The 14,271-nt window shown below is 36.6% G+C and overlaps 1 protein-coding gene across 1 annotated transcript in view; it reads left to right on the top strand.

The window, feature by feature from the left end:
• Positions 1 to 10,132, top strand: part of LOC144444160 (phospholipase B1, membrane-associated-like) — a 54,760-nt gene extending 44,628 nt beyond the window's left edge. Inside the window, exons 63-76 of the mRNA XM_078133575.1 lie at positions 319 to 384; positions 533 to 613; positions 929 to 1,001; positions 1,603 to 1,661; positions 2,051 to 2,118; positions 2,835 to 2,881; positions 3,346 to 3,457; positions 3,840 to 4,038; positions 4,314 to 4,399; positions 5,178 to 5,253; positions 5,355 to 5,459; positions 5,702 to 5,800; positions 9,666 to 9,731; positions 9,818 to 10,132. Coding sequence (XP_077989701.1) covers positions 319 to 384; positions 533 to 613; positions 929 to 1,001; positions 1,603 to 1,661; positions 2,051 to 2,118; positions 2,835 to 2,881; positions 3,346 to 3,457; positions 3,840 to 4,038; positions 4,314 to 4,399; positions 5,178 to 5,253; positions 5,355 to 5,459; positions 5,702 to 5,800; positions 9,666 to 9,731; positions 9,818 to 10,132 — 1,452 coding nt within the window. The remainder of the gene's footprint in view (positions 1 to 318; positions 385 to 532; positions 614 to 928; positions 1,002 to 1,602; positions 1,662 to 2,050; positions 2,119 to 2,834; positions 2,882 to 3,345; positions 3,458 to 3,839; positions 4,039 to 4,313; positions 4,400 to 5,177; positions 5,254 to 5,354; positions 5,460 to 5,701; positions 5,801 to 9,665; positions 9,732 to 9,817) is intronic.
• The last annotated feature ends 4,139 nt before the right edge of the window (positions 10,133 to 14,271 follow it).

Below are 14,271 nucleotides of genomic sequence, written 5' to 3'. Positions count from 1 at the left end.
TGTGACAATGACAGTCAGTGGTTGGTTGTTGTGACAGAGTCAGAACGACACAAAATTATGGACAGAAAGTACAAAGACAGGGCGGAGCTAGAGAGACATGCATAAGGGAATTGGAGGTTATGTGTGTGTGTGTTTTGTGCGCAAGCGTGTAGTGTGTCCGTGCGCGCGCGTGTACTTATGTGTTTGTATGTTTGTTTGTTGGTTGGTTTGCTTGGGTGTTATGGCTAATTGATTTAGTACACTATAACATTGTTCATTTCCAGTTTGTCTAAGCTTTTTTAACATCAACTCAATATACGGTTTTACTTATATTTTCAGATCGAGCCAGTCGGTGAAAAACGCACAGGTTGGGTTCCTGAAGACATCATTGAATGCCCGTCAGAGGTAGGTTACCACTTCTCTGGCTTCATAGTAACATCCTATAGTTACGCGGAAAGATATGCACTTCTTTCCCTTCATTTTTGAATATAATATATTCGTTTTTGTGTGACAAAACAAATAATTAAATTGTAAAAATAATATATCTTTTTAGGAATTTGAATATTTCTATACGTACAAGAATACACCTGGATATGTAGCACCAACCAGAGGACCTACAACAGAACCACCCTCGGTAAGAAAATTTTATTCTACATTAGCATATTCCTGCCAACACATACAGCAAAATTGTACAGCCCGTAACACTCAGTTTATAGCATTGATATGCTTGAAATATAAAATTACACCTTTTTAATTATATAAACAATGTTAGTAGCACAAAGCAAGTAAATGATCAATGACAATTAATGTCACAAAACACCATCTACACTGAGAGCTAGATATAACCCGGGTTGTAAGTCGCAATTTCATGGTGAACGTTACCACATATAACGCCATACATACCAGTTGTCGGTCACCATGTCAACTGTTTCAACCATTATCTTTATAGACAGTAGAACCAACACTACCTTATACCTTCGAATGTCCTATTCCTCCACCATCTGCTGAGAGACCTACTTCAGGTAGGTGATATTTTGTTCCCATTTAAATCAAAATAGTTGTTCTATCAATGGATAACAGGTTTCCATTTTTACTGCATGTTTTCTCGTTTTTCAGGATTTATTTATTGATGGTCAAGTGCGATTAAGCGCGACTATCTGTTTATGTAGATAATTCCCTAAAATTATCAAAATCGATGTGTTGCAAAAAAAATCATCCACGTTACTCTGCCGACAGGAGTATAAATTATTATCCTTAATATCGATATTTTAAACCATATTTGTAAAATGAATAACAACCTATCGATATGATATGACATGGTATGGTATGATATGATATGATATGATATGATATGATATGATATGATATGATATGATATGATATGATATGATATGATATGATATGATATGATATGATGTGAGAGTAACAGAGTTGTTAAGAACAAATCTATGTTGAAAACATAGCAAACATGAAGTAAGACCCATTCAGCAATGATAAGTCACGAAAATAAATTACACTAAGGCTGATGGCATTGTTAAGTATTTCTCTGAACACACCTGTGAGGCTGTGACGTAATTGTAGGTATGCTGAGATGATACATTTTTATTTCCCTTGTATACATAGTTCACGAACTCCGACCTAGTGACGTAGATGTAATGGCAGCTCTTGGTGACTCCATAACGGTGAGACTTATCAAGTGAACTTAAAATATCTAGGGTACTTGATTAAATAATAGTAGCATTACCAAAATTGCGATTTAAAAACAATCTTTTAAAAATGCATTGTAATACATTGGAAATTATGTCGTGTCTAAAGCCTTGGTTAGTGAAACAGCGATTTCATTATTGTATTTGATCGTTCGATGTTTGTATGCAAATTTATGCAAACTAGGATTTCGATTACAATTTATACATGTCAATCAAATCAACCTTCTATAACATGTACAAGTCTGTAAATAAATATGCAAATATGAGGTCATCTGACCTTTATTACCAATCTGACACAGTAATTATAATAACTATACGTTTGCCTTTTTTAAAATGACCTAACTCTCTCAATTGTATACTTGCAGGCTGGCTTTGCAGCAGGGGCAGAGACGTTTGCTGAAATAGGCATTCAATATAGAGGAATATCTTGGAGGTATTTTTCTTTTTAGCGGCATGTCATTGGGAGACAGTTGACATGAAATAGAACGTTGTCTGGCTCAACCAAAATCTTACAGTTGATCGTCTGGATCGAGACAAATTTTACTAAAATTGCTACAGTTGATCGTCGTGATCGAGAAATGTTTACTAACATTGCTACAGTTGATCGTCTGGGTCGAGACAAATCTTACTATTAAACATTGCTACATTTGATCATCTGGGTCGAGACAAATCTCACTAAAGTTGTTATATTTTCTTTGGGTGAACCACCATTCTGTTATCACACCATCACCAAATCATATACATTGTAACAACATACTATTCTTTTTAGGCATGTCAATGGATTGAAATGTAACAATTGTGCTTCGATTTTTGTCGATAAGATTTGGCAATTTTAGTAAGATATTTGTCGTGTCAATACAATGTAACAATTTGTCAAATAGACGATTTGTTGCAACTTAGGTGGTTCCTATTGTATTTCCTGTGTACATCTTTGTATTGAGTTTTGTATCATCCTTGGATTGTATTTTGCTAAAATAGAATCGAGACCAGCAAATGACAGTTGGCATGAACAATATATTAAATGTATTTTCAGTACGAATTAGGAAGAATAGAGAATGAATAGCCATTAAATATGAAAATGAAATAAAAAGACTCGAGAACTTGTCACCATATACATGTAGAATATTATCGATGATATTTTTATTGCAGCATTGGTGGGGACAACAGTCTTGAAGAAGGAACTTTGACCTTGACAAGTAAGTTGTCCTGTCCTGTCTTGCTTTGATTAAACACGGATCAGAAAACTGATACAGGTACACTCACTATGCTTCAGAAACTTAGACAGCTTTATGATTCACAGACACAATGTACTGATCTGAAAATAAACCACTTTTGATATACATAGATGTTATTTATTCATTAAGGGATAACGTTTGTAATTTAAAACAGTCCCATTTCATAAACTAGTTATTTATACCAGGGACTTTGTCTCTTGACAAAGCTAATTCAAGTGAACTGCAGACTGATATCACCAGGATCTTCATCATACAGTGAATACATACAGTTGGGCTGCGGTTCTTTATGAATATATGTGTTGCTCCCTGATGAAAAAGGAACTGGTGAAAGCTTTCTTCGTCTTAACATATCTGTAAAGTTTTACCTTTATTTCCTTTCATTTCTGAGACTGACTGACTGTTTCACAATTCTTTATACTTTATAGATATAATACGTCAGTACAACCCAGACGTTAGAGGATTCTCCATAGACACGGGATCTCATAACAACCATAATATTTCCAGGTTGAACGTGGCCGTTGGAGGGGCAAGAGCAAGGTGAGTGTAAACATTAAAAACCTTATAATCATCTGACTTCATGCTTAACTTTCCCAAGCAATAACCATGGCACAAGACAGGTGTGTGTATGTATGTATGTATGTATGTATGTATGTATGTATGTATGTATGTATGTATGTATGTATTTATTTATTTGTGTGTGTGCGTGCGTGTGTGCGTGTGTTTGTGTTTGTTTGTTTGTTTGTTTGTTTGTTTGTTTGTTTGTTTGTGTGTCTGTGTCTGTGTCTGTGTCTGTGTGTATGCGTGTGTCTGTGTCTGTGCGTGTTATTCTTATAAGTAGAGAATGAAAGCACTTAGAAATACATTTAGTCCGCATTTTGGGGGTAATTGACGCTTAAAATTCGATCTCTACAACTAACAGACATATGTTGGCACAGACAGAAGATATGATTGACAGAATGAAGACGTATGATAGTATTGACTATGAAAATGACTGGAAAGTAGTGACATTGTTCATTGGTGGAAATGATCTGTGTGCATACTGTCGTGATCCAGAGGGTTCGACAGCCGAGGCGTACACCGAGGAGATCAAGAAAGCGCTGGATCTTATGCATGCTGAGGTAGGTGATTCTTATGGCGAACTGGTTTACCTTAAAATTCGAATCTTCTACTTCAATTATAGTAATTTCAAAAACATTCCCTAAACGAACAATGTTTTCATTATAGATTGCTTTGCTAAAAATTCCTTATTTAAAAACCCTAATATTCTAAGTGTGGCAATGAACTTTTATTATATATTGAATTGTGTATACTTGTGGATGTTTTTTTTGTATGTTGGACTAATGTCGTGGCATTTGAATGACTATTAGTGAGATGTTCATTTTTTTCCCTTTAGATGCCGAAAACCTTTGTTAACCTTGTACAGGTACTTTTGGTGACAGAAATCAATAAATTGGACGGTTACTGTGATTTCATACACTTGTAAGTATTGGGCAGTTTAAATTCCATTGTTTGAAATGATACCGCCACCCCCACCCCCCACTCCCCACCACATGATTTCAATAATCTGGATGCATGCATTCTCGCAAAGCAAAGTTGTTATTTCTTCCGCGACACTGCGAAATGATTACGCAAGTCTTGGACGGTGCCATAAAAGAGACTGTGGTTACGGCGATGGATGCATTATACTTGCTTAGTGTAGTATACCTCAAATATCGAATCCATACTTTTGAGTCTTGACCAATACTGCACTGCCATTGGAAATATGACAAAAGACAAAAAACAATAGCTAAGGTCTTCAAAAAGAACCTTAAAGACAGCTCTATTCTCCAGCGCATTCTGACTTCACAGCGCATCTGAACTCTACATCGCAGTGGAAACTCGTGCTTTATAAATTCACTGACTGACTGACTGACTGACTGACTGACTGACTGACTGACCGATTGATTATTGATTGATTGATTGATTGATTGATTGATTGATTGATTGATTGATTGATTGATTGATTGATTGATTGATTGATTGATTGATTGATTGATTGATTGACAATGAGGTGGATCTCTGGATTTGCATCATCATCAACACATACTGGTATAACCATACTCTACATAAATATATATTCACACCATTATACCCACGACATGACACGTATAAGGATCTTTTAACATCCAAGTTATCACTCATGATACCCCTAAATGACGATATAAATATAGACCAACATATGAGATGAATAAATACATAAATATTTTCACGACTGCAGGGTGGTATGTCCCTGCGCTAAAGAGAGATGGGATGAAAACTGGGAAGAAGTTTTAGACCTTGCTCATGACTATCATGTAAGTACCTTGTCAACTATAACATACTACAATATTTTTTCGAGTTTCGACAATTCAGCGAGGAAACATGAATAAAACATTCGGTGCCTGTTTCATTATAGCGATCAATTGAAGAAATTGTCGAGCATGGCCAATATGACACCAGAGATGATTTCACCGTTGTTATTCAACCCTTCTATGAAGAGACGTACATTCCATGGCTTGAGGTAAGTGAATAAAAGACACAGTGAACGTATTTGGAAGATTTTACATTCAAAGTAGGAGAGGGTAAACACGAATTCTCGAATAGTTCCCGAAGTATTTATGTGTAAGATGTCGTCTTATAATGGTAACTATAGACACTGCTAACTAGTATGAATCACTATTGGATTCGAAGGTTTTCCTCGACAAACATAAAATAATGTGTAATAATGACTTATATTTTACTTGTTTCTTTAAAAAATCCTAGGATGAAGGAAAGTGGGATGACAGCCTGTTTTCTCCAGATTGCTTCCACTTTAGTGAATTGGGTCACCAATTGTCAGCTATGAGCCTTTGGAATAACATGGTAAGGAATGTTAGGAGGGAGGGAGGGGGAGGGAGGGGGAGGGAGGGAGGGAGGGGGGGGAGGGAAGAGGAGAGGTAGTCAGGCAGCCAGACAGACAGACAGACAGAGACAGAAAATGCATGTGTGTAATACCTTTACATATTTGTGGTTTCCGAGTAACACTGAAATAAGTATCACTACAATTGAAATTCGTCAATATCTGTATTAGCTAGTTAGTTACCAGTATTTGGTTGTGCGCCCTCATGTTGGCAGCCTCCAAACCCTGCTCCTACAACTTTCCTGAGTTTGACAAGACTACAGACGTTTTCTACTGTGTATGAATGCAGCTTTCGGTCTATGAATACTCAGTCACACCGGTGAAAACATCTCAGAAGTCAGAGACGCTCGTAGCAAGTTAAATATCTGGTAAAAGTCTTGCTAAATTTTGTAATGTAGAAGTGTGAGAAGTTACACAGCCTAGATGTCATCTGTATGCATAGTTTCCAACTCAAATTGTGTGTATTCATATGGTAATATTTCAACAGATGAACAATGCAGTACAGCAGATCATTTATGCAACTTTTTAACACCTCATACCACTCCAGACTGCCTACCTCAGTATGGAATGTCATTAAATCCCTGAGACTCAACCACAAACCAGTGACACACAGAGGCACAAGAGGTGGTACTAAGAAAGTTCGACCCATCCAAACGTTTACAACAACAAATATTACTAGTATCACAAACCTCAATTATAAACCACGTGCAAATGGAGTCAACTTCAACAACCTCATTCAAATACCAACCTGTAACTCCATCGACAAATGTGGTTTGATCAAACGACAGTGCCAACTCATGCTAACTACATGGAATGTCAGATCCGTCCGCAACAAAACAACTGAAGTAGAAGACTACACTAGGGAGAAGGATATTGACATCCTTGCTCTGACTGAGACTTGGTTGAATGAAATAGGCGATGAACATATAATTAATGAACTCACCCCTGATGGTTACACTTTTAAACATACTCCACGTACTTCTTCTACTGGTGGTGGAATTGGCTTGTTATTCAAATCATCACTCAAACTCAAAGCATGGAATCCAATAAAATCTGCTAAATCCTTTGAAGCAACAGAAGCTACACTTTGTCATCAGGGCATCACATTGAAAATTATCATTGTATATCGTCCACCTCCCACAGCCAAGAATAAACTCACAAATACACAGTTTTTGCAAGAATTTAGTTCATTGTTAGAAAGGCTTGTGATCACGACAAAGCACCTCTACCTTGTTGGAGATTTTAACATTCACATGGATGATTTGCAAGACCCTACCACCAAGAAATTGAAGTATTTATTCGATACCTTCAGTCTTCTACAATGGGTAGCGGAACCAACTCATGTGAAAGGCCACATTTTAGACCTCATCATATCTAACCAATCAAACTGCATTTCATCAATTTCTGTTGACTCTCAAATAATATCAGATCATAATCCTGTTCATGCTAAGATTATGCTGGAGAAACCACCACTATTACGCCGCAAGATAGTTTACCGCAAAATATCCTCAATCTCAACTGATGATTTCATGAAGGACACTGGATCCGTAACAGATTTCAGACAACCACCATCCGACTTAGACTTTGCCGTATTAGCGTATAATACTCATCTCTCGGAGATTCTGGATAAACATGCACCCTTAAAGCAATGTACAATTACAGTAAGGCCTAATACTAAATGGTATACACCTGAGATTGATGAAGCAAAAAAGAGACGAAGATCAGCTGAGCGTCGATGGCGCAACACAAAACTAGAAGTTCACAAACAAATTTTCCTTGAGAAAGGCAAAGATGTACGTCAACTCCTACAGAAAGCAAAGCAGACATACTACAACAAACTGATACTTGAAAACTCAAACAACCAGAAGACTCTATTTCAGATATTTTCCACTCTGTCCAGTAACTCTCAAAAAGATGACCTACCAGATCACACTTCAGTCAACGATATCACTGAGAAATTCAGTCAATATTTTATTGACAAAATAAGAAATATCCGCCTTAACTTTGACAATTCACAACCAACACCTGCATTTGACTCTCTGGAAACCCATACTTCGTCTTCTCTGTCTGTCTTCAACCCAGTGAATGCAGATGATATCAGCAAAATTATTAACAGCACGCCGTCAAAAACCTGTTCCCTCGATCCTATCCCCACATCGCTTCTGAAACAGTGCCAAGAACACTTGTGGACCATTCTGTCTTTCATCATTAACTCATCTCTTACTCATGGTAATGTTCCAGAATCACTCAAGTCAGCCGTCATTAAACCAATTCTCAAGAAATCCTCACTTGATACCAATGTATTCAAGAACTACAGACTAAGATTATCAAACCTCGGCATTACCGGCATCCCACTGCAATGGTTTAAATCATACCTACAGAACCGACATCAATCAGTATTGATATCAGGCAACACCTCCAAAGCACAACATCTACAATATGGCGTACCCCAGGGCTCTGTGCTAGGCCCACTGCTATTTTGCATCTACATTTCTCCACTTGCCACCCTATTAAGACGTCATGATTTGAATTTTATACAATATGCTGATGACAATCAACTATATGAAGGCTTTGCTTTGGCTGACACATCCACCACTGTTGCCAAGATGGAGACTGCAGTACTGGACATAAAATCATGGATGACACAAAACAAACTTCAACTAAATGATGGTAAAACTGAGGTACTACTCATTAGGTCTCAGTTTATGCGCATACCCCGTCCCATTGACAGTATAAACATTGGATCATGTTCTGTTGACTTGGTTAACTATGCACGCAATATTGGTGTAACCTTCGATGATAAACACACTCTTAGGAAGCACATTACCATAACATGCAATTCGATCTATTACAATCTTCGAAAAATTGGTCGCATTCGTCGCTATCTGACAAGTGAAGCATGTGAAAATCTAGTCCATGCTCTTGTCTCATGCAAACTGGATTACTGTAATGGACTCTTATATGGTTTAGCATCTAAAGACATTACTCATCTACAACACGCTCAAAACACAGCGGCCAGAATTGTTTCACGCCGCAAGAAATCAGATCATATCTCCCCAGTTCTCAAGGATCTACATTGGCTACCAGTCTACTACAGAATACATTACAAAATACTCTTGATGACCTACAAAGCTCTCAACAATGCTGCACCTAGTTACATATCGGATCTGATCAGTTATAAGCATGCTCCACGTGTACTTCGCTCTAACAACAAAGGTCTATTACACATCCCACCCTGCAAACTTAAATCCTATGGTGAACGTGCTTTTTCACGAGCTGCCCCGCAATTATGGAACAGTCTTCCGGTTGCTCTGCGTCAATCACCAACCCTGGACAAGTTCAGGAAAGACATTAAGACTCATCTTTTTATGAGAGCATTTTGATAAGAACTATTTTTAGTGTCCTGTAAAGTGCCTTTGAACATTCTGAGTAATGGATTCAGGCGCTATATAAATTGTTTGATTGATTGATTGATTGATTGATAGTTGTAACATGACATTTTATCCGTCTGAAGGTGTTTACTTGTGGAAAGTTCACAAGTATATCTGGCTACACAGCGACAGAAAAAAAGAGAGACAAACAGACACATACATACATACATACATACATACATACATACATACAGACAGACAGACAGACAGACAGACAGACAGACAGACAGACAGACAGATAGATCGAAGGAAACGCCAGTAGCTAATGTATTCACTATAAACATACTTTGCCCGGTAAGTTTATATTCTTTTAGTGATGGTGTCTTTCAAAACTAATATATTCGTAGTAAAACCTTAAGTGAGTCACCAAGGTTAAAATCGTTCTCTTCATTTGCAGATTGAACCTGTTGGTCAAAAACGCACGGGTTGGTTACCAGAAGATATTGTGGAGTGTCCTTCAGAAGTAAGTATTATCACAATTTGATATGTTTATCACTCTGCACTAGTCAATACGTGTACTTACAATATCGCCCTCTCTTTCCAAACCAGGACTTCGAATATTTCTATACATATGTGAACTCACCAGGACATCAAACTACCACCACCACCACAACAACAACAACAGCAACTAAAGAACCAGCAAAAACAACAACAAAACCGAAAACCGAGGAACCGACAAAGGGCATCACGGAGGCACCTACGGAAGAAGAAGGCCCAGCAGAACCCGTGTGCGACGATTACACCGACGTTTTTATAACTGTCATATGTCTTCTGAGTGTTGTCCTTCTTGTCTGCTTATGTGGATTCGTTTGGCTCGCTATGAAAATATCCAAAGCGTCATCCAAATATGACACAAGTTTCTAACCTATCAATAAATAAAGTTAAACAAAAAAAACCTGTCTATTATCCGGACATAGATATCATACAAAGTGTATGCCTAATCGTTTCTCCAAGGGAAATAGTCACCGTGATATGGTTCAGGTAGCACCCATTTATGTCCAACTCACGTACATCGGATACGAGAATAAATTGATACCGTGTCTTGCAGGAGCAGAATTTATGATAATTTGATTGATTGATTGATTGATTGATTGATTGATTGATTGATTGATTGATTGATTGATTGATTGATTGATTGATTGATTGATTGATTGATTGATTGATTGATTGATTGATTGATTGATTGATTGATTGATTGATTGATTGATTGATTGATTGATTGATTGATCGATCGATCGATCGATCGATCGATCGATCGATCGATCGATTGATTGATTGATTGATTGATCGATCGATCGATTGATTGATCGATCGATCGATTACTGTTTTTTTACCACCGGAATATTGACATTTACTGGGAATAAATTTAAACTGCTAGTCGGTGAAATTCAATGTTCAGTCTGTTGCCCAATTCTGTATGATCTTTGTGATTTTAATGCAGCGAACTCTTACTGAAGACACTGAGATATCACTTGGAAAATCTCCAGTCACTTATCATATTAAAATCGATTTCTGGGTATCTTTAATAATGTGTTTTGTATTCTCTTGTATAAATTATACTATCAATATATCAATAAAGAAACGTTATAGTACTTATTTCGGACTGATTTTTTAGACAGATATTTGATATTTGACATTTGATATCAGAATGTATCAGATGTATCTAGGTAATCTTAAATCTGACGACATAATGAATTTCAATTCATGATTTGTATCGGTTTTCAACGTCGAACACGTTTACCGTAGTTTTGACGTTTCATCACCCAATTTATCAGGCTCAGTATACGAATACGTTCATCAAAGTCCCTGTGTGATTAATACCATAATTCAAATATAGGCAGCTTTGGTGTAGTTGTGTCAATTTTCAATTTACAAATACAAGTGTCGAGAGAACTTAATACCCAGTCTGTTCCAGCCGGTAAAGTCAAGAGATGAGTATTTGTAAGCAGTCTATACTTGTGTAGTGACAGTCACCTTGTTTTTGCTTAACCGGCCATGGAGGTAGGAACTGGCCAAGTAGGTGTTTTTACGTGTAGTGTCTGATATGTAATTATTTGTAAATTAAAATATTCTAACCTTAATAAAGGTTTGGTGTAGTCTCGCAGGTTTTATTGTATGATTTTGATCATTTTTTTAAATATTAAAATCAACTTCATTTTCAATTTGAAGGATAAGTGATACTGTAGAAAGACCTAAATATATGCTTAAATAATTCGTCGTAAAAATATTTCGTTTGGTTTTGGTACTTTCCTGTACTGTTCACAACAAAGTAAAATCGCTTAATAGGAGCAAATGGATGGTTGTCACTTCATAGTGATAATGACTAAGTGACAGTGTACTTATCTGTGCCAGTTCCCCTGGCATTTCATGTACACATAAAGTGGCCATAAAACCGTTCATATCAAATGATGGAATGTAATACATGGTTTCTATACTTCCATCATGCTGTACTAAATGTTATATAATCCAATACACTTGTTTACTTTCCCTGTTTGTAACAGGTTCTGTTTGTTCACGGTCTGATGTCAGCAGTTGTATCTCACAGAATTAACGATATTAGGGGTATGACGTACTCAATGCGTTCGTGACATCAAATTACTTTGTGCGTGGTAAAGGCTACCGTGATAAAGCAGAAAGCAAAGTCCGCATCAGTTTACGGCCAACAGGTGGTTGAAAAAGTTGCAACTTATTTAGTTCAAAGCTGTTGAATCAATTATCCGAATGATTTAAGCTTTGGGTGAATAAGGCATGTGAACCACAGTGATAAGGCAAAAATAAAAATGTTGTGTTTCAGAAGTAGACATTCAAACACAATATGCAGACTGTGCTGTTTTAGGCTAAAATGACATCGTTTCTCAAAGTCTCTGGAATGTGATTTTTTTAAAAAGTAACCAAAGATACCTTGGCAAGAAAATCTACAGGGGAACTAAAATCAAATTGTCATATTTTTACCTTAAGTTTTTGAATGTAAAAAAAAAACGTTTTGGATCGGCGGCTTAAACTAGGGTCGGTCGGGTTATTAGAAACGCACTATTTGTATTTTGTTTATTTGGCCTAAACCAAATAATATGAAGGCCGGATATTTTTATTAAAGTCTGTATGTCACTTGAAATATATTGATAAATGAGGACTGACAACAGTCAATTATTTAATCACTGCGATAACCGTTACGTAACAGCTGTCATTGCAATGTTTACTAATATTTGTGTGATTACATACTAATACGTTACGCTAAGGCCATTTATTGTTTCAGGACCAGGAATCCAATTATAAATTATTTAACCTCTTGAAGTGGTGTAAAAATCAATGCTGTAAAATAACACGTGATGTGCTCACCCTTCTTTTATTTCACCTTTGGTACATGTATCATTGTGTATATCTCTTTTGGAATGCCTGTACAAAGAAAAGGCCGGCCACGCAATCTAGAACACCTAATGAAAATTACCAGTCTCCCCAGTTTTCGTTATCACTGCTAATATCAAAGGTACCTGTATGAGGGTTTTACAGTGCTCCTCCTACGTTCAGTTATCACCATAGCAAAGAACTATCTGTTAAAGTTTTTTTTAACGGGTTTTACATTTGAATATGTATATATGATACACACGGTATCGCTACTGTACAGGCAATGCCATTGTGTTAAAATATTTGAATTGAATTGAATTTATTTCCACCAGAAATATAAGATAATAACAAATACAAAAGAAAAATATCACTAATAAGAAAATGTTCTGGTGAGGACCATGGAAATAGTTCACTTGGAACTAATCCCGTCCACGGTCCTGGCAAATATGGAGGGGGGGGGGTAACTAAATACAAGGTGTACATATCAATGATAATTTATTTAATCAAATACACATACTTATTTACATTTGTATACATAATATTTCAAAATAAACAAAGAAAAACGCGATAGCAAAAAGAGTACCAAACAATCAGAACAGAAAAACCAAAACAGTAGAAATATATGACAACACACAACAAGATATTTACATATATACAGTAATGGAGAAATAACAATCAATGGGGAAAAAAGGTGTGACTTTATTGATTTCATAACGTTTATGTATGTTCATAAGTGTATTTGACAGGGAGTTCAATTGTTTGGTTAAAGCATATTTTAATTTTTTCTTGACATATTGTAAGGTTGACCTTTTGGAATGGGAAGGTTACAACTGAGAGGTGATCTGGTAGGGTAGTTATGGGGTAATATATATGTAGCGGTTAAGGTTATGAGTATAGTGGTTATTTAGACAAACATGCATGTTTGGAGCTTACAGAGCTTATGGATATCCAGCATTCGTAGCTGATTGAAAAGGGGCGCAGAATGTGTCTGATAATCTAAAAAAGTTATAATATATTTTGTTAGCTATTGTGCACTCTGGAGTTCGCTGCAGAGGAAGAATAGAACGGCTAGTGTACGCTGTATAACAATAAAGTACTTACCACGGTATGGAATTTAATTGAACTAATTTACGTTTTGCATGATAGTGTACTACCATGTGTTTTGAGATGTCATGTACGAAATTGACCTCGGTGTCATGTGAGATAGCGCTCTGCATGCCTGAAATTCACTATGCGTGTAACACTCTTTTAGAGCTTGCCAGGACACAGGTGCATGTCATGCTCTACATATACGCCATATCTGGAAGCGATAGAATACACCAGAACTTCAAATAATTATTAATAATTAATTTCTGCAACTTGATTATTAAAAACAAGTACTTTATTTTAATTTGGCACAGGTTATTATTTTTTTCTAATTAGTAAGCATCTGCGCGCCATTGGGCCTAAAATTGTCCGGAATTATAATTTTGGAAAATCCAGAAAATATTATAATAAAGTGATGAAGGATTTTCCCCAAATACTGTTGGCCATTCCCTGGTATCAACTAATTTATCTTGGCGGCTTGTTTGATAGCAGTTGATAAATGTGATGCAATAGAGGTGCTGATTGTAATCTTGGTTAATGTGCATAGATGCCGTCAAGAGCATTGTCGTCCCACT

This window comes from Glandiceps talaboti, chromosome 2 (genome assembly GCF_964340395.1).
Source record: "Glandiceps talaboti chromosome 2, keGlaTala1.1, whole genome shotgun sequence".
Taxonomy (NCBI): domain Eukaryota; kingdom Metazoa; phylum Hemichordata; class Enteropneusta; family Spengelidae; genus Glandiceps; species Glandiceps talaboti.
This window is presented reverse-complemented; position numbering and strand designations above follow the sequence as displayed.